The sequence below is a fragment of the Centruroides vittatus genome, unplaced genomic scaffold, assembly GCF_030686945.1.
Source record: "Centruroides vittatus isolate TY-2023 unplaced genomic scaffold, ASM3068694v2 scaffold_1015, whole genome shotgun sequence".
NCBI classification, from domain to species: Eukaryota; Metazoa; Arthropoda; class Arachnida; order Scorpiones; family Buthidae; genus Centruroides; species Centruroides vittatus.
Window position 1 is genome coordinate 3,784,345 of NW_027122666.1, and position 20,784 is coordinate 3,805,128.

General features: G+C 28.9%; 2 protein-coding genes across 2 annotated transcripts; one reads left to right on the top strand and one right to left on the bottom strand.

Annotated features, from left to right (window-relative positions):
- Positions 1-4,574: 4,574 nt before the first annotated feature.
- On the top strand, positions 4,575-8,695 carry LOC136986391 (uncharacterized). The gene is made up of 5 exons (XM_067283916.1): positions 4,575-4,687; positions 6,623-6,752; positions 6,831-6,976; positions 7,384-7,513; positions 7,588-8,695. The coding sequence occupies exons 1-5, from the start codon at positions 4,648-4,650 to the stop codon at positions 7,763-7,765; spliced, it is 624 nt and encodes a 207-aa protein (XP_067140017.1). The 5' UTR covers positions 4,575-4,647; the 3' UTR covers positions 7,766-8,695.
- A 4,612-nt stretch (positions 8,696-13,307) lies between these two features.
- Positions 13,308-19,014, bottom strand: LOC136986388 (uncharacterized). The gene is made up of 5 exons (XM_067283913.1): positions 18,895-19,014; positions 15,063-15,195; positions 14,705-14,850; positions 14,007-14,136; positions 13,308-13,887 (listed from the first exon to the last, which is right to left on the bottom strand). The coding sequence occupies exons 1-5, from the start codon at positions 18,935-18,937 to the stop codon at positions 13,641-13,643; spliced, it is 699 nt and encodes a 232-aa protein (XP_067140014.1). The 5' UTR covers positions 18,938-19,014; the 3' UTR covers positions 13,308-13,640.
- Between the last annotated feature and the right edge of the window lie 1,770 nt (positions 19,015-20,784).

Below are 20,784 nucleotides of genomic sequence, written 5' to 3' on the forward strand. Positions count from 1 at the left end.
TCTTAAAATAAAAACTAGCCTCAGTATGGCACCACGTGACTCAACTCGCATGTTTTTAGACGCTTCCTGGAGGGTCTCTCTTAGTCCCCACAAAGCTGAAAGAGTTAAAAAAGAAAAGAATTATATGTAGTTTTAATCACTATCATTGTTTTTAAGCAGAAAAATAATTAATATTAGTTTAAATATAATAGTAACTTATAGAATACAATAATCTGTATGTGATTCGACAATTAACGGAGTTTTAATGTTATCAATATTAATGGCTATCAAAGAGAGCACACACTAAGAAAACCATAAAAATATTTTATTAATTATGAATGAATTTTAATAAAAGTCGCAAAAAATTGAATGAGATACATCCCTTTTAAAATTTCCCTAAATTTCCAAAAATCTATCCCAAATAGTAAGAGAAAGAGGACCAGATTAACTATATATGAACTTCCGATTTGTACTGCAAGTCACGTTATTTCAATTCAAAAATTTTGCCCTGAACGGAATTAGATATATAACCGGCACGACTCTATTTCTAACAGGAAAAGTATGATGTACGGGGGCAAAACACTACTACACTCCATGCAGGTAAGTGTTATGTGCTACCTCTCGCAGTGATGGCATATGGCACGTCTATTGTGCGCTGTATCATTGTCGCAGTAATTCAGTGAATATAATATACATTTTTTAAAATTATATACTTTTTTGTAAGAATTATATTTAGTTAATTATTTTGTTAATTCGTTCCAATAGATGGCGCTACATGTAAAGACAGTAATCAGATGTAGACTAATCGATACATATAAATCCAATCGATAATTTGAAATACATTCAAATACTTCGAACTTAAAACAAACGTTTTCATTTATATATATAATGCTGTGTGTTCATTTTTCTCGAGGTTTTATATTTATCGAGAGTCCTGGCAGTAACACCAGCATGTTAAGTATTGAATTTTTAAAATAAAATATATTTAGTAAATAGTTTTAAACCAAATTATAAAATAACAGCGACATAAGATTCCTTCGATTTTTTCCTTTAAAGTGTTTTATTTTCTTTTTACCCTTACACGGGAGCGGCAGGGTGATGAGAGATGGTCCTGACATATCCGAGACAGATTGTCCATAAATTCAGTATTATCTACAGATCGTCTATAATTAGGAGTTGAATCCTCCAATTCTTTTTGACGAATTCAAGTTTTGATCTTCCAGAGAGATGAGTTGATTTCTCAACCGTCTCGCCTCTCCGATCGTCCGATAATGATAATAATATTAATAATCGACAAAAATAAACACACGGCATTATAATATAATATGTTTCGAGTTATAACAATGTGATCGTAAACGAACTAATTAAATTCAAGATGCTGTACTCGATCAAATTTAATCTAACGGATAAAATTTTAATCATAAAAAAATGAAATCATTGTGTTAATCTTAGAAATTATACGATTTAATCAATATTCTAATTAAAACGAACATCTTCCTTTGTTTTTTTTGAATTTGGGAGATCATTTGTTTTAAATTTTATTAATTGTTACTTGCGTTTCAGATATTGTCTTGTTTTCGGGGATGGAAAGCGTTTGTCCTCGGTCATTTTCTATCTGTAATATGAAAAATAAATAAAACATAGTTGTCCTTTGTGTTCCCCGATTCGTTCGACTCGTGATTTAGTTCATACCACATAATAGTTAACAAAAATAATAGTACTATAATAGTACTATGGTAAACTCGTAAAAGCAGCGAGGTAAAAGCTAGCAGTTTTTGTCGAATTGTTCAAATCTGCTAATATGGTATAAAAAATAACATAGCAACATTAATAATATTAATATATTATAAAATTTTCCTGCATATGTTTTCCATTCTTCTATTTTTACATAAGGAAGCGATGTCGTAAACGATTATGCTTATTTTGTAATCACGTTTAAAAGTTGATTTGACGTAACCTTAACTCATAATTCGTAACCTTGTTTTGCACGAAGTATACGGATAACGCAGTTAGTAAAATCAATTATTGATAGTTTATTTTATATTTTCTGTAATTATAAGCAGTCTTGTAGAGTTTTATTCAACCGAATCGAAACATACTCATTAAATATGATTTAAAACATCTTAAAAAATAAACAGAATTTGTCTAAAATGTATAAATGTTTTATATCAAATACTGAAAAAGCTTCAAAAACGAATATTATTATGATATAAAGTTAAAGTAATACTTTTCTTTCTCCTTATTGATTTTAACCTTGAAACATTTGCCAAGATTTGAACTTTTTTCAGAAAGATGTGTCTTATTTTCTGGTAAATTCCATCAATTGTTTTATTTTATGATACTTTTCCTTCGTGTATTAGAAAATTAAATATTAAAACGACTACAACACAAAATCATAATCAATCAAAGTAGATTTAAAATTATTAATAGCATAAAATAAGTATATTATTTGTGGAGTAATCAAATGAATTATGCGTTTTTTAATTTTTGTTCACTCATTCATTTAAATTCATTTTCCGTTTTAAAACGTTTTTTGAATTAATTAACAAATTAAAAATAAGCAATATTTTAAAAGTGACACTTCCTTTTCGTTATGTCATATTTTTCCTTTATGATACAATATGTTTAGCAATTTATTTAGACGAATATATTGACGTATATTTATTTATATAAACAAAAATTTTAGAATTAATAATTGAAATTAAATTCTTTTTAAAATTCAAATTAAAAATAATTTTAAGAAAGGTCTATCACAGTTTAATAAGAAGTATAAAGTTCGAAAGGAGTGCTGTAACTCAAGGTTGTTTATTGGTCAATAGAAGATTTTAAAAAAAACGTTATGTTGCTTAAGTTTCTACGTATTTATATTGAAGTCTACACGAAAGATTACTTATTCTCAGCTGTACTACTCAGTTTTAATATCATGTGTAAAAGACTGCTTGTTTTAAAAAATTTAAGCTAGTCTAAGATTTGTATGTTTGCTAATCAAATACATTTATAGTCCTTACAAGTGGCCAAATGGATAATATCACAAACTAGAGGTACTTCGCGTGATCACTCGTTTACACGTGAAGTTTTTCGGGTCTTGTTCACGTGTCTAACCCCTAAATATGGGCCAACTTCTCATGGAAAGTACTCCTGGAGCAGTAGAATACAGAACTTTATGGGTCCTGAAAATACAGTGAAATCCATTTTGATTTTTTTTTTTTTTTTTTTGAACGAACGAAGTGCGTAATTCTTCATTAGTAAGAAGTAACCTTAAAGATTTTATTTTCAATTAGAAAAAATAATATTAATTTTGCAGAGGTAAAAACAACAACGGTCTCTAAGTTTTCTTCGGGTCTAAAGAAAATGTGCAGCTTTCCTTTTCTGTAGCTCTATCTGAAAGGCACTCCTTTGGCAAAATCTGTTAAGACTTTTACGAATTAGAAAAGACGTATTACACAACTGTTATTCAGACCTTTAAGGATGCTTATGCATATGACAATTTGGGTACTTTCCGTTCCATATGAAAAGGTTTGATTACTTGTAACAATCAAGGCTCTATACAAGCTAATGAGAGAATGCTCAAATATAAAGTTAACTTATTGGAATTTTAGACACGTCACTAATCTTGTCTAATGCCTTAACTATGTATAGGAAAGCATTTGACAGAATTTTCTTATACCAACTATTTCAATTCGGAAATAAAAAAGTTTTGATTAAATGTCTTACGAATGTACAGTACATATATATAAAAAGATAACGGGTTTGTCATTCTCAAATCACCAATGAAGAATCGTGAATTCAAGTGGCTTGTTTAATGCCGAAACTTCTCATTCTTGAGAGCATTCATTGATAAACTGAACAAAAAGTATTCAGCGACCACAATGAAGTTCAAATGTTGAAAAAGAAATTTCACAAATACAAAATATTAAATATTAGCTACATTCTATACAGAATTATAAAATTAGAATAAAATAAGATCAAAATTGAATTAAATTAGAAAGCATTTGCCAAAATAATAATAATATCGTTTACCTATAACACAAATTATTAGCAAAAAAGCCACAAACTGTCAATGCGCCCAAACTTCATCAGCAATTGAACCGAATTTAAAGCAGAAGAATCACGTCCCTAAGACAGAAGATTAACAGACTCTTAAAAACAAAATACCTTAATCTGATAACAAGGATCAGAAAGAATTTTAAGAAAAAAAGACCTAGAGAGAATAGTACAAACAAACTTTTTTCTGGTAGCGATTTAAAACGCCCACAGTTAGCCAAAATATGTGGAGGATCCAAAATGTCTTTCACACAAAACTACACAATTCTCTAGAAAAATTTACAGTAAAATAAATATTTAATTATTTTAATTTTATAGATATTTAAGCACGTAAAATTTAGTAATTAATGTAATTAATTCAATAAACTTAAACTGTTTAGGTTGTAGGAATAAATGAAAATAATTTTACCAACATGAACTGATAAGTAAAATATTCAAAACAAAATGCTAAACGTCATTAGATAAAGTGATAAAGTATAAACGTCATCTACTGGTTTGTAATGTACAGGTAAGGAGGAGAAACTTCAAGAGATTTTTTTTTTCGATTAATAACTAGTTTATAGCATTCTATATCTACAACTGTTAAGCTCAGTCTTACATCGCATTACACATTGAGTGAGAGAGATGAAAATCATTATTTTATTTGTTATTTTATTTTCAGTAGGTAAATGCTTTAATTTACGTTTCTTTAGATTTAAATTTTTATTTTAACTATAGTTAGTTGGTTGTCTATATGTAGTTATTTATTTATTATTATTCTACGATGTGGACGGAAGTTGGCAAAACGTGGCGCCATTTTCATATATAAATAAATCGAACAGTTGCTTACTTTATACAGTTAACGTTTTTAGAAACGTTTGCGGTTAAATCTGTGACCATCTTCAGCTTAAAACAAGTTTTTCAACTACGTTTTTCTAGTCTCTCAATGACATTGCTTCAGTCATGTTTATGAACTGTAGTATGGGTATTCTAGTACATACGTCCTCCATATTCCTTCCATTCTCTCGCTGTTCTTCTATTAGTAGTTTTATATTTTCAGAAAATTAAATAAATTTCAGAGTAAAATAGAATTCGGTACGTTTTTAGATCTTCGATTTTTAAACAGAGTCAAAATTTATTGCAGTGTTACTTCCAAATTAATAAACATAGAATTAATTATTAACACTTAATAGGCTTTGAAAAATTAAAACTTACAATTAAATAAGTTGATAAAAATTTACAAAAATTTAATTATGTATTTAATAATAACAAATCATAGAGCTTCGAACAAGTTTTTACAAGTTACAAGTTTTATGTTTACATGTTTTAGAACAATTTTGTGTTTTACAACAATATCGGCAATTTGAGATTTATATAAAATGTATACACAATGTAATTACTACTAAAGATATTTGATTTTGGAATTTAATATTTGTTGTTAATATAAAAATTAAACACCTTTTGATAATTATTTCTCATAAATTCTTAACCGCCAGCAGTATAAAAGTTTGAATTGTCTTAATTTTAGTTTTAAAAATGACTAAATTCAGTTTAGTGATGCCTATTGTCCGCTCAATGGTGAGATGTGTATAATAAATTTATTTAAATTTTCGTTTTTATTATCACTTAAGATCAGTTGTTGTAGATGTATGTTCTACAACTAACATCAGTTATTTTTAATTATCTTACTACTAAAACATTTACAAAGTAAAGGTCGTTTGTTCGTAAATTTTTTAGTAGTAAACTTCTCTCACTAACCTGGAGAAAAGTTAACTTTACAAATAAAAAAAATTAGGTTTAATAAAGATAACTGGTAAATATTCTGATAATTATTTATTAGAAAGAGTATGTGATATACAAATATTATTAATCAAAATCCATTTTTCTTTCTACACTACAAAAACCAAAATTCTTCGTGTTATCTTCTAGAAAAAAGAAACCACCAACGAGTTGCTCAACTTTCTAGGTAACATTTAAAATTTTGGTGATGCTATCTGTTATCGTATTTTAATACAACATTTTAAATTTTCAACTATTATTAAATGGCAAAATGCTTAATTTTGAGAGTACGGATAGGTTTTATACAAAAGATTATAAATACTAATAACGAGCAAAATCGTCATTAAGTCCGATTCTACTGGAGATACACACGACCCTCTTTATCTCCTCACCTCCGCGACTTTTGATCACAAAAATTTTATAGCGTCAATCCCTCTAATACACAAATCTCCTTGCAAAATTTCAGAAATTTACGACAAAATTACACGAGTTATTAAGCTTGAAACGGGGTGAAAAAAATCGTGCACCCACACACACTAACATCCATACATACATACATTTAATTGTTTTGCATTTCTCGACGTTTCAAGGTCCCCTGAGTCCAAAAATGTAAAAATATTGGATGGTCATTTTTTGACCGATCGCCATACTCTTCCTCATTTATATATAACGGCCGGGAAAGTAAAAATCAATAACTGAAAAACTATTGTTATTAGAATATTCATAGTATTAAAATGATAATTTTTTTATAAATAAATAATATTTGTTTATTAAAGATATTTGTTAAATATAAAAGATGTAATGCAATTTCAACTTTGTTTTTTAAATAAATGTCATAAAGAGGCAGCAAGCAAGAACAAAAAGTGTAGACTTGAGGTTGCAGCAAAATGTTTAATGGATAGACAGAAATTTATTAAAGATTACGGAACTGTCCTTCCAACAAACGAAAACGAATTGATTGGACAATGCAGGTAGGTTTCGACAATTAAAAAACGTGTAAATAATTTGGAATAATATGATTTATTTTCATTTGGTCTCGTTTAATATAGGGCGTTAGAAGAACTGAGAAACTGTTTATACAACTTCAGTCAAAACTGTCAAACTTCAATGGATAGAATTGTTATGGAATTTTCTTTTTCTGGAACCGGAAAGAACATGGAAAATTTTTGTAATCCGGACGAACAATTTTATAAAAGTATATAATTTTTTTTATTTAAATTTTATTTAAATTTATATAAAGTAATTTGTTAAATAATCAAAAATATTCGTTTACCCGTGTCCGAGTGGATAACGCCACTAAAAACTGGGAATTAGTTGTCAGTTCGCGCTTCACCAATGGGCTGGCCAGGTGGAAATTTTCAAATTTTCTTCACGCATACAATACGTAAATAGGGGCCAATTTCCCATATTTCCATAAAAAGTCCTCCATTAGTTACCTTGGCAAATCGACCGCCTGTTGCGTGCATTATATCGTCAATCCAATCCAATTTTTAACGATGAATCTAATATTATTTTTTAACTATTAAAAATAAGAATTTAGATTAAACTTTACATAAAATACAAATTTATCGTATGAATAATTTTAATCTAAATTCATTTTAGATTATTTGCAAGAAGCGGAATGCATTAAAAATAACATCGGAATCTGGTCATCTTGCTTTAAAGATATGTTGGCTTCTTGGGAATACTCACTGGAAGACACTTCTGGATCTAAATTCCTCATATTTTGTTGGTAATTATGTTCAGTTTTGTTATTTATTTAACAATGTCAAGGCCGAATTTTTTAATTTATAATTACGTTTTCAGTGGGTTACGCCGGTTGAGAAGTTGCGTATCAGACAACTTTCAAGGTACCTGTAGCAGTACTGTTGCAGATTTAATGAAATTGCAAGTAGAATTCGTCTTCTCAGAATGGGTCGTCGAAATGTGCTTGCTCTATGCTGAAGCGGAAGAATGCCCAAGTCTACCCACAGGGACGATTTAAAAAGAACGGATAAACCTGGATACTTTGCAAATTACATCGAAGCTTTTATTCAAAATTAAAATCTTCGAAGTCCAAAAAATTCATTTTGACAATTAGAAAACTTTTAAATTGTTTTAAAGATTTTTTATTGCTATATTTATATTAATACTAGTAGATTATTAATAATTTGTACATTAAAATATATAGGCTAGTGTTGCAACTAAGATTTCAATTTGATAAGATTTCAAGGTTGAGGCAATTAAAATATAACGGTTGTTTTTCGTTGCCCTGCATAATTTTCAAGTTTTTTTTAATGCTAGATCTGCCGGTTTCGAATTAGATTTGTGTTCTTTAAAAATCAATCTATAAACAGAATTTAATTAAAAAATAAATTTCATGTAAAAGTTTAGTTTGTTAACAAGTAAAAACGACTAAACTTTGTTAACAAACAATTTAGTTTTCACAATGAATTTTCAAGAAGAAAATTCTAAAACTGAACTTTGATTTTATAATTTATGGCTATTTTAAACTTTAATTTACAAATGAAGTATATTGTTTTTATAATATAAGAAGCAAGTTAAATTATAATGAATATAACAATTAAAAAAAAATTGAAACAGATCCAAGAAATTTTAATATCATTGCTATGGTAAATATTATTTTGTGGAGTTTTACAGTAGATTTACTTATTATTCTTGTATTCCTATGAATAAAATTATATAAAACTTTAAAAAAGAAACATTATTATAAACGATATACGAACAACATTAAATTTTATGGGAATATTTTACATTTACTTTCTCATCTGTTCTTAGTATCTCTAATGAACATATTGCGTGTGTTTTAAGCTGGAGGAATTTTGTTGTGTTTTTATGATACCATTTATTACGAAATTGTAATTTACTGTTTCAAAATTGTATTTGCTTAATAAAATACGTTTATTCTTTTAAATTAATTGTGATTTATTTAAATCTAATGTAGAATTTTTTCAAATTTGTAGTCCAATATAATAGAGCAGTGCGTTTATTCTATTATATTGTACTACGTAATACTAATTTAAAAGGAAAATATAAATTAAAATTTACTATTACAAATTATTAAGCTGCATGGATTATTACTAAAATGGAAGTCTTTTCATAAAATAAAGTAATAAAAAGTGTGAATAACCTTTCATTTTCTTTATTATTTAATTTTATGTATAGACTTTGAAAAATTAAAGTTGTAGGAATTTTAATCCAAAGATTTAAAAGTTTAAAGATGAGATTTTTAACGTCCTCCATTTAATCCGTTATGGAGTAAGTTTATTGTAGTTTGCAACACTTAGTGAGGCACATTTATCAAGCATAAGTGCATTAGGTTGATAGGACTTTGAATAACAATAGTAGTGATATCAGATAAGGTCTTTAGCGTGTAGCCACAACGGAGTGCGTGTTACTTGTCACTCACTATTTTAATCAAACTAGGTTCATATTTGTACATTCAATTAGAATGTGTACCTTAGATTTATCGTTTCGGTTTTACAAGTGATAAACTTGTAACGAACGAAAAATCAATGAACAACTCGACTTTCTTTGAGATAGTTTCGATATTGTATGCCAGAATTTAAGCGGCTTGAAGATATATTTTCAATAATTGACAATAATTCAATAATAAATATATATATATATATATATGTTATTTCTACAATCATATATAGGAGGCCTTTTACATTATTTGTAGTGTAATATAAAAATACAAATAAAAGCATGTGAGATGAAGTGAAATAGCTCTATGAGAAACCCACGTAAACTTTGATCTATCGATACGAAAGTTTTTCCAGCTGATAACGACTGATAACGAGAGAGACTTAAATTTAAATATTGAGTTTTCTAGACCCAGTAGTTTTCTATAGGACCGTCTGCAGTTCTGGATGCAGAAAAAATACAGCATTTTTGGCTATTTTTGTACTTTACGATTGCTTACATTTCAGAACCCCTTCCACAAAAACCTGAAATTTTAATCATACGAAAAATCAAATTTTTTCGTTAATCTTAGAAATTATGCGATTCAATCAATAATCTAATTAAAACGAACATCTTCCTTCGTTTTTTTCGAATTTGGGAGATCATTTGTTTTAAATTTTTATTAATTGTTACTTGCGTTTCAGATATTGTCTCGTTTTCGGGGATGGAAAGCGTTTGTCCTCGGTCATTTTCTATTTGTAATATGAAAAATAAATAAAACATAGTTGTCCTTTGTGTTCCCCGATTCGTTCGATCGTGATTTAGTTCATACCACATAATAGTTAACAAAAATAATAGTACTATAATAGTACTATGGTAAACTCGTAAAAGCAGCGAGGTAAAAGCTAGCAGTTTTTGTCGAATTGTTCAAATCTGCTAATATGGTATAAAAAATAACATAGCAACATTAATAATATTAATATATTATAAAATTTTCCTGCATATGTTTTCCATTCTTCTATTTTTACATAAGGAAGCGATGTCGTAAACGATTATGCTTATTTTGTAATCACGTTTAAAAGTTGATTTGACGTAACCTTAACTCATAATTCGTAACCTTGTTTTCTACGAAATACGGATAACGCAGTTAGTAAAATCAATTATTGATAGTTTATTTTATATTTTCTGTAATTATAAGCAGTCTTGTAGAGTTTTATTCAACCGAATCGAAACATACTCATTAAATATGACTTAAAACATCTTAAAAAATAAACAGAATTTGCATAAAATGTATAAATGTTTTATATCAAATGCTGAAAAAGCTTCAAAAACGAATATTATTATGATATAAAGTTAAAGTAATACTTTTCTTTCTCCTTATTGATTTTAACCTTGAAACATTTGCCAAGATTTGAACTTTTTTCAGAAAGATGTGTCTTATTTTCTGGTAAATTCCATCAATTGTTTTATTTTATGATACTTTTCCTTCGTGTATTAGAAAATTAAATATTAAAACGACTACAACACAAAATCATAATCAATCAAAGTAGATTTAAAATTATTAATAGCATAAAATAAGTATATTATTTGTGGAGTAATCAAATGAATTATGCGTTTTTTAATTTTTGTTCACTCATTCATTTAAATTCATTTTCCGTTTTAAAACGTTTTTTGAATTAATTAACAAATTAAAAATACGCAATATTTTAAAAGTGACACTTCCTTTTCGTTATGTCATATTTTTCCTTTATGATACAATATGTTTAGCAATTTATTTAGACGGATATATTGACGTATATTTATTTATATAAACAAAAATTTTAGAATTAATAATTGAAATTAAATTCTTTTTAAAATTCAAATTATAAAAAATTTTAAGAAAGGTCTATCGTAGTTTAATAAGGCAACTAAAGATGAGTATAAAGGTCGTAACGAGTCCTGTAACTCAAGTTTGTTTATTGATCAATAGAAGATTTTAAAAAAGACGTTATGTTGCTTAATTTTCTACGTATTTATATTGAAGTCTACACGAAAGATTACTTATTCTCAGCTGTACTACTCAGTTTTAATATTATGTGTTAAAGACTGCTTGTTTTAAAAAATTTAAGGTAGTCTAAGATTTGTATGTTTGCTAATCAAATGCATTTATAGTCCTTACAAGTGGCCAAATGGATAATATCACAAACTAGAGGTACTTCGAGTGATCACTCGTTTACACGTGAAGTTTTTCGGGTTTTGTTCAAATGTCTAACATTTAAATATAGGCCCATTTCCAATGGAAAGTACTCCTGAAGCAGTAGAATCCAGAGCTCCCTGGGCCCTGAAAGTAGAGTGAGACCTCTTTTGCCTCTTATCGGACCTCTTCAGCTATTTTGATTTTCAATTTTTTTTTTTTTTTTTTTTTGAATGAATGAAGATGAAGTGCGTAATTCTTTATTAATAAAAAGTAACCTTAAAGATTTTATTTTCAATTAGAAAAAATAATATTAATTTTACAGAGGTAAAAACAACAACGGTCTCTAAGTTTTCTTTGGATCTAAGGAAAAATGTGCAGCTTCCCTTCTCGATGGCTCTGCCTTAAAGGCACTCCTTCGGCAGATCTGTTAAGACTTTTACGAAGTATAAAAGTCGTATTATACGATTGTTGTTTAGACCTTCAATGATACTGATGCATATGACAAATTTGAAAGTTTTATGCTTGTAAACTATGAAACTGATGGATCAGATTTGGAATGTGATTGACTGAGATTATCGATCATTTTCTCGAGTCTTACGGGTTCTATATATAGTTTTATGTGCAAAAAATGGCTCTAGTTATATATGCTTTTAGAAACTCTTCTTTTTTTCAAAGAAAATTTTATCTGAACTTCTCTTATTATTAGTTTCTTTAATCATATTTTTAGTAAAACAATACAAATAAGATATAGATACACATTAAATATTAATTAGCTTTTACCTCTTGTCATTTTATGCTTAATATATTAATTTCCTTTGCAGTAAGTTGAGATCATTCTACTTTAGTGTTTCCAATATGGCAGCTAATGGCTTCACCACAAAACCTTAAGGCTCCCTCCATTACTCTTCTGCGCTCACCTATTCTAAATTAATCAATCTACTTCGAATTATTAAATTTGTCAGAGGATGGCGACTTAACTATCTACCTTTAGCCCAAATTACTTAATATTTATAATTAATTATCCAAATTACAGATTGATTAAAATCTGGCGATATAATTTACTTTAACATTAATCAATTTATATATATATATATATATATATAAAGAAAATCTTTTCTATTTACTAGATAACTGGTTTTAAAAGTTTCAAATGTTGACACTAAAATTTGTTTTTCTGCTCGATTAACAAATTAAATTATAAAATTGAAATATGGTTGACTTTTCTAAGAAAAAATTCATATAAAACTTGTCTACAGGGAACTTGAATAAATGGAAACGTGCTTAAACGAGAAACTTCAGTACGTTACGATTTCGGTTATACAGATTTCATTTTAATAAGTAAAAATCCATTTATTGGACTGCAATTTGAAAAAATGGTATACCTATAAATCACTGCCGTTCATCCGCTGTCTGTCCACTGTCGGTTGTCTATCTGTCCTTCCTTAATCTTGAGATTGAAATTAGATAGACGGAATGCAAGACCTGATATGAAAATCTTAGGCAACCTCGATTAATTATATACGAACTTCCGATGCAAATCGGAAGTCACGTTATTTCAATTCAAACATTTTTGAATTGAACAAACAACCCTGAAAGGTATTATTAGACGAGCGGCACGACTTTATTGTTAAAGGAAAAGTATGATGTACAGGGGCAAGCCACTACTAATATGAGATGGAGAGCACATTTTAAATTAAATAAATTAAAAATATGATTTTAAAGTTGCAGTCCGACATTGTGACGATGTAACAAAAATAATTCTTAATTCTATTAATATGTTATAATCAGCTTATATTAATATATTCCTGGTTGAAAACAAAAGTCATTTAAAACTTACACAATATGTCGAATAATGTTGTTAGTTTTATATGTTAAATAATAGATAAGTCTTCTACTATATTTTAAATAAGAATATAAATACTTTTATTAAGATAGATAACCATAATTATGAAATTTTTCTTTATTAAATACTGTACTACAAAAATACATCAAAAACTTTTCCCATTGAAAAATAATTAACAGAAACAATAATTCAATAAATTTTAATATTACATATAGTTATTTTTATGGAATTTAAAGAGGAAAACAAAAGATTTATGTATTCCAAAAGATAGTACTTATGTATGAGATGAACGTGTATAAATTGAAAATCATTCACTGTTATTGATTACAAAAATTGGCATTTATGTTGAGCTGCAAAAATGAATTACAAACACAGATATTATTTTCTTAATTAATATACTTGAACATATAAACAGTTTGTACTTAAAAAGATGAATCAAACACTCAAAAATTCAGCCAATAATTGAACTAATTGAGAATCCGAATCTTTGCCTTTCGATCTGCTATTGGGAGGCGGAAGAAGACTGACGCATTTCTTGCTTTTTGGTTTAAACGGTTTACACGCTACAATAGGAATATCACTCAAGATGTTTCTCATCATTGTCGTTACTATATCTTCCGAACTACCTTCACAGTTTTCGTTTATTATATCGCTAATGCATTGCATGATGTTATTGAAAACACTAAAAAAATTAAAATTATAGAATTATAATTGCTTGATTTAATAACAGAGATTTGCAAATAGCCGATAAACAATTTTAAAGATAAAGTTTCAGAAAAGCAAAAAAACTTGATTATGTACCAACATAACGTCGGATAACGATCCTTGTTGGAAATTACTCCTAAATTTTCTATGCCAGCCAAAGCGTATTCGATGCACGGTCTTGTTAGATTGAAATGTGCGGCCACACAAGGAGACTTCTTAAGCCATTCTGAATAAAAATAAAAATAAATTAATAGATTTTATTAATTTAAATGAAATTTTTTACGTGACAATGTTTCGCAACATATAGAATTATAATGATCATGTTCTTATGGGCTAGGACAGGAGCACATAGCAAAAAACTAATAAAAAAACAAACTAATGTACAACTTATATTAATACTAATTGATGAGGTAAGATAGCGAAATACCTTGGCGATCTGCCAAGGGAATGCCTCTTGATAGGTCTTTCTATAGGAATATGACACCAATTTAGGTGTTGTCATGGGAGTGTATGTTGTAGGGCTTTTTATGGGTTATGGAAATGTAACTACTTAGGTGTTAAACACGTGAAGAAAATACGGAAAATTCTATTTGGACAGCTCGTTGGTGATACGCGGTTCAGTGGGCCAGTGTTCAGTGGCCTTATTCGCTCGGCCACTCTGAGCTCTATCAAAATAACACAATTTTATTTATTAACATAAATCATCGTCAAATTTGACTTGCATTTTTAATATTCTTGGTTAAAGATCCAAATTTTTGTACAAGAATGATGACTCATAAAAACTTAAAACTTGCCTTTTTGTTCTTCTGAACCTTTCCTACAGAATTTACCATAAGAAAGATGAGTTGATTCGACGAGTACGTAGCCAGTGTCGAATAAGTCATCTGTCATGCATCCTCGAGCAAAATCTTTGATACAATCATGCGATTCCTTCATATAACTAAAACCAAATTCAGATGTCAATTTAAATGAAAATATGTAAATTTTTGTATTTTAAATGCAAATAATTCATCGCAATGAAAGGAAAATAAAAATGTTAAGTATATTTTAAAGTATTTTGATATTCCTTCGTTATATAGTTTCTATTAATAATCTATATCAGTAACAAAATGATAAAAATATCATTTTTGACATTATTTATGCAATGTTTACCGGCAAAAGACTTTAAGTTCCTCCTCTGTGCTAGGTACTATCCCATAGACGTTTCCATAGACAGCTAACGTCGCTAAACACAGATCAGCTTCTCTCCAATGGCAGGATGCATACGTATAGTGAAGAAATGATCCTGTCATTTAAATAATTAAATATTTATTTACATATAATTAATAAAATACTTTTAATTTTAAAAAATAAGAATTTGCAAGAATAAAAGTTTGAACCGTCTAAATCAGGCCCCCTAATGTCTGGTCTAGTTGCACTACTCTCTGAAGCCAACAATGAAAATTTGAAGAACTTTGTTTGAATATTATTTTGAGCCTTTTGAATGATGTTTAATATTATTAACTGCGTAAAATTAAGTCGAATAAAAATTATAATTTTCCTTGTTGTGGCTCTGAGATACAATATGGAAGAGGCCTTTCCTACTAAATAATAATGAGTAACTTGGAATTATAAACCGTATTTGGCAACAGATCGAGCCATTTGTAACGCGAGCTCCTACTCTATTGCTTGTTAGATTATATATAAATTGAGCTCTGGTTACCACTCTCGATTATGATGCCATTAAGTACCAATTATGCATATTTCGTGTCTAAACAGTGAATGAATACGGATAATTATATATTTTAGAAACAAATAATTATTTCTAGGACATCACGTGACTTTGTCGTGTTTGCGATAGAATTGAGGCGGAGCCGGAAAGAAAGCGATCCTTGTACTTGATGGTCACGAACAGGTGAACTTTGCACTTGTCGCCACGAAGATGCAAAGATAGACTCATCTTTGCATCTTCATGGCGGCAAGTGCAAAATGCAAGATAATCTCATTTTTGCATCTGCCGGTCACGGGAGATGCGATCTAAAAACAAAGCATTCGATGCCAATGCCTACCAGTGGCAAAGCGGACAAAATCACTGAACACTGGTAGTTGGTCGTGGATTAGCATCTGGGGCTGGCTAAGTGGAGTTTTACAGTTTTTATTCACGTTGGTAACACCTAAATAGGAATAAGTTACCCGTAAAACACCTCCCGAGAGGCATTCTCCATCGGCAGATCGCCCACGTGTCACGTTGCTGTACACCAGGGGTCTCAAACTCGAACACAGCAAAGAAACATTCAAATACAAATGTATCAGACATGGGTCATATTCAATATTATTCAGTAAACCTGAAGTGACGAGACGTTCCGAATTAACCGGGACAGTCCCGGCTTTGTTCCAGCTGGAAAAAATGTCCCGGATTATCTCGTTTTAATTATTAAAAAAATTAAAAATAAAAAGATTTAATTTTTAAAAAATTGCTTCGAAGAATTCTTTAACATTTACTATAATTATAATATTCCATCGTAGTAATTTACCACAATGTTATTCATGTAGAGATGCAGCTAAGCATAGTGCTGTTATCTAGATCTTATACTAAGAACTAAGTTCTAGGGTTCGTCGGTTTTTAAAATCCGGTTTAGAAAAACCGGTTTTTTGAAGAAATTTGTATAATTTGAAAACCGGTTTTTGAGCCTATACCAAAAACATAAAAATTAATTGATTATTTGATTAAAAACATCAACATTTTGACACAAAATGGTCTCTGGCATAAAACGAGAATATTGTTTAATACTAAGTTTCATAAAACTAACTACAAAACAAAAAATCCCCCTACGCCTAAAATTCGGCCAATTCCGCTCAATTCAAGCTCTGAATGAGACGGTTGGAACCTTATCAGAGCTGTAGAGCATATCCATAGGAGCAAAAAGTCAAAGGAACCATGCTTCTACAAGCGATCCTTCGCGAATACAGCCCTTAAAATCGGGTCGCGCGAGATCGATTACATAAATATCTTCAAAAACTTGAAAAAATGACTTTGTCCAGCCCAAGGATACTAAACAAATAGTTTGGTATTAGAGGGTACAAGTAGAATAACGAAAAATTTTGATTTATTATTTAATGCTTTAAAGACGATTAAACATAGCTCAGTAGCAAGTGAGAGAGTTTTTTTCTGTTTTTGGCAATTTTGTGTAAAATAAGCACACGGTTGAGCAATAGATCTATAGACGTTCTTCGCTTTCTAAAATCATATTTTCTTAGGAAAAATAAATAAAATATTATTATGCAGGCATTCATTGTTATTCGTTTTTTAATGGTTTTCTATGGAGTAAATTTTATATTTTAATGTAATATTTTAGCATTTGTATTTTTTTTTTTTTTGTTTTGTTTTGTGTAGTCGTTGGTCGATTATATTTTGTTATATTCTTGAAATGTTATAAATATTAAATAAATTAAAAAGTTTTAAAATAAGTTGTAAATATCTCTTATTTCCTTTTTTTTGGGTAAAAATTCGAAAACCGGTTTTAATCGATTTCGTAGAAAAGTTGAGATTCGAAAATCGGAGTTTTAAAAAGTCAGTTCTTGTATAAACCCTAGAACTGACTGTTTTAATTCCAGACCAATAAGGTTATTATAGTGGTTGGCCAAGAATTAAGACTTAGGCCTATATTAGATTCATATATCATATGATGAAAATTAATATGTATAAATAAAATGCTATAAAGTTATTTTCATAATACAAGTAAATTCGTATACCGCAAACACTCCCACATTTAAATATATATATATATATATGTGTGTGTGTGTGTGTGTTTTCTAATAAGTACACTTAAAGAAATTATAGAAACGTGCTTTAATTAGAACAAATATAAAAAAGAATGATCAGGTGATAAACCAAGAGGATGATTGAAAAAGATCGATGATAAATCGAAATTGTATTGCATGCCAGATGATTTCTCCTTACGTGCCACTTTGGGCACGCGTGCCATCGGTTTGCCTCCCCTGATATAGACGATAACATTATTCAGCAACAAAATCATTCAAATAACAACCTCACAACCTGCATTTCCTACCTTCAATTTTTAGAGCGTCCTGGGTTGAAGTTCCGAAAATCTAGTCACTTTAGTATACCAAAACATAATGTAATTTTAAAAAAGGGTTATTTTGTTGCCAGCCTTACACAAACAGTTAAATGTTTGAATTTTTCTCTTTTAATCCCCATAAGTTGTTAGAAACACCGATTTTTAAAAAAGAAATCATCAACGCCGCGGGCCGAATATGAAGTCTTAACCAATTGCTTCGTTCTTGTATTCTGTTTGTTTTTTTGTGTCTATTTTCTGTTAGGTGCACGCAATGCTGCTTTTTTTATTTGACCTCTAAATTCTGTTAGGTGTGCTCAAACAGCACGGACATTGTCGCTTTGACCCAACTTTATATCGAAAACGAAAGCATGGACCCTTATTTTCTACATTTACATTTATTACATGTCTGGATTCTTTATCGCGATCAATAGAAAATGGCAAAGTTTCATCAAAATCGGCCCATCAAATTTTGAGAATGAACACAATTTTCTAAGTCACATACCAGAACTTTGCTAACGCTCCGCCTCAATTATATACAGTAGAGCATCGATTATCCGACCCCGATTAACCGACTTATCGGTTAACCGACCGCGTTCTAGTCGGCAAATTTAAATGTCCGCTAGTGATGTGGCGCTACAATATTTGGTTATGTCTTGGCTACTTTAATATTATTTTTGTTAAATTTTTGCATGTTTTAGCTGGCAGCACTGGCTCGACCATGAAAGGAGGCTAGTATTTAAACCAGGCCCAATACATTATACTAATAATGTATTTTTTCATACTTTTCGGTTATCCGACCAACCCCAGTCCCCAATTGAGTCTGATAATCGATGCTCTACTGTATTTATAATACATGTTTAAGTGTTTAATTTATCTATTTTCTTTAAAATTTAAATTTAACAGCATAAAAATTAAATGAAACTTACCAATTAAAACGAATGTAGAAAAGGTAATAGTTTCCAAACGCATGTTTATCTCACACTTGAAAAATTACTTTTAAGAAACTAAACAGACAGTTGCCAGCTAACCTGTTTAAAAATATAGAAACTTGTCAAGGTTAAAGCGATATCGAATGAAATTCTCCATCAGCAACACACACGTCTACTCTTTATTCTTTTATAAATAAAAAAAAATTAATAATGAAAATAATTTTTATTTTCAGAAGAATGTAACGAATAATAATGACAAAATTGTGCATTTTCTACGTTAATTTTTGATTATTTGTTAGCATTTTATTGAATCTAAATAATAAATAATAATTATATATAATATAAATTAAAATTGGAGGAAGCTTATATATATATATCTGTTTGTGTGTTTTGCGCGCATAGAGGCGGTCGTGAACTTTTTCACCCACTTTGAATCGTAATAACTCCTGTGCCTTTAAACAAATTTTTTTTAAAATTTTGCCGGGTGATTTGTGTGTCAGGGAGAAACGTTTCTAAAAATTTTCAGGAAAATCGGGCCATTGGTTCGAAAGATATTAAAGGGAGGGTGCCGTATCTCAAAAAGCTTTCAAGTTATGAAATTCCTTTTACTCGTACGGTATTTTAGTTTACCAAAAATAAACGTATTTGTTTAAAAACTTTTTTAAAAAATCATCACACTCCCAATATTAACTTTTTTTATGTGTTTTTTTTTCTTTCTTCTGTTACTTTTAATAGAATAAACCAATTAAGTTCTAACTTTTCCACTGTGTATATATATATGAATGAAATAGTTTTAAGAAATTTATATTTCCCCAACACCTAACTCCAGATCTAGAGTAAATATATAAAGAACTATTTTTGTGATATTGTTTGTATTTTTCGTATAAAAAGATGTTGGATAAACAAAAAAGTATAATTGTTGATATTTGCACGCAGTATGATTTAACGGTTTCATTAGTGAGTAGATCATCTCCTGAGGTTTATATTGGTTGTTAGCATTAATACTAGAATCAATCGCCTCGTTAGTAAAGGTTGGAACGTCAACTGATAACTATAACGTAAAGATTCATTTCTAAATTCCTAATGCTACTCAATAACAATGATGTTACATTATGTAATTAGGCAAAAAAATAATAATTATTATATAAAGTATATGAAAGAGAAAGTAATAATAAATCTAATTCTACGATGCCGTGTTCTTATGTGTATTTTATTTACAGGTCTTTATATGATTTCGATTGATTTTTAACGAATATTAATTCATAAATAATCGACTACTTTCCATACAGCAGAAAATCTTTAGCATGTATTTGTTATTTTTGTATACAAAATGTATTAATTAGATAAACTAAATGTAATTTTTATAGTCAAACCTCTGAACGACGGCCATTGATGGAAACATTTAAATAGTTATTGTTTAGATGTTATTTTGTTTGCATTTTAAAAAGAAAACCCCTAAAAACATCTCTATTTAGAGATGGCAGGTTCGACAGTATATTCAATTATTCAAGTTTATTAGCAAAGGGAAAGATTTCCCTGTTACAGGGGGTAATACATAGAAATGAAATTAATTAACAATTTTAGTTTACAAAGGTATTATATTAATAACAAACAATCATAATTTAAGAAAACCGTACAGTCAGTTTGCCTTATATCTTATATACATGAACATAATAAGTAAAAGATACTGTATTAGGACATTGAAGTTTTATAATAGTTTTTATTTACTATTAATAACATTTATTTAATTTTTAAAAATTTTTCTGTGATTTTAACAAAGTAATTATACATTTTATATAGATCCATTTTATTGAGAAAGTTTAAGTTTATTTTGAGTTCAAGATGTGAACTACAGTTACATATTCGTATGATATCATATTGTTCACA

Bases quoted from the DNA above. Each gene is read 5' to 3' on its own strand.
- LOC136986391 (XM_067283916.1), top strand. From the start codon at position 4,648: ATGAAAATCATTATTTTATTTGTTATTTTATTTTCAGTAG. The intron at 4,688-6,622 runs GTAAATGCTTTA...AATGTCATAAAG, and splicing joins TGTTATTTTATTTTCAGTAG to AGGCAGCAAGCAAGAACAAA. The intron at 6,977-7,383 runs GTATATAATTTT...AATTCATTTTAG, and splicing joins GGACGAACAATTTTATAAAA to ATTATTTGCAAGAAGCGGAA.
- LOC136986388 (XM_067283913.1), bottom strand. From the start codon at position 18,937: ATGCGTTTGGAAACTATTACCTTTTCTACATTCGTTTTAATTG. The intron at 14,851-15,062 runs GTAAACATTGCA...ATTTGGTTTTAG, and splicing joins GAACTTAAAGTCTTTTGCCG to TTATATGAAGGAATCGCATG. The intron at 13,888-14,006 runs GTACATAATCAA...TAATTTTTTTAG, and splicing joins CGTTATCCGACGTTATGTTG to TGTTTTCAATAACATCATGC.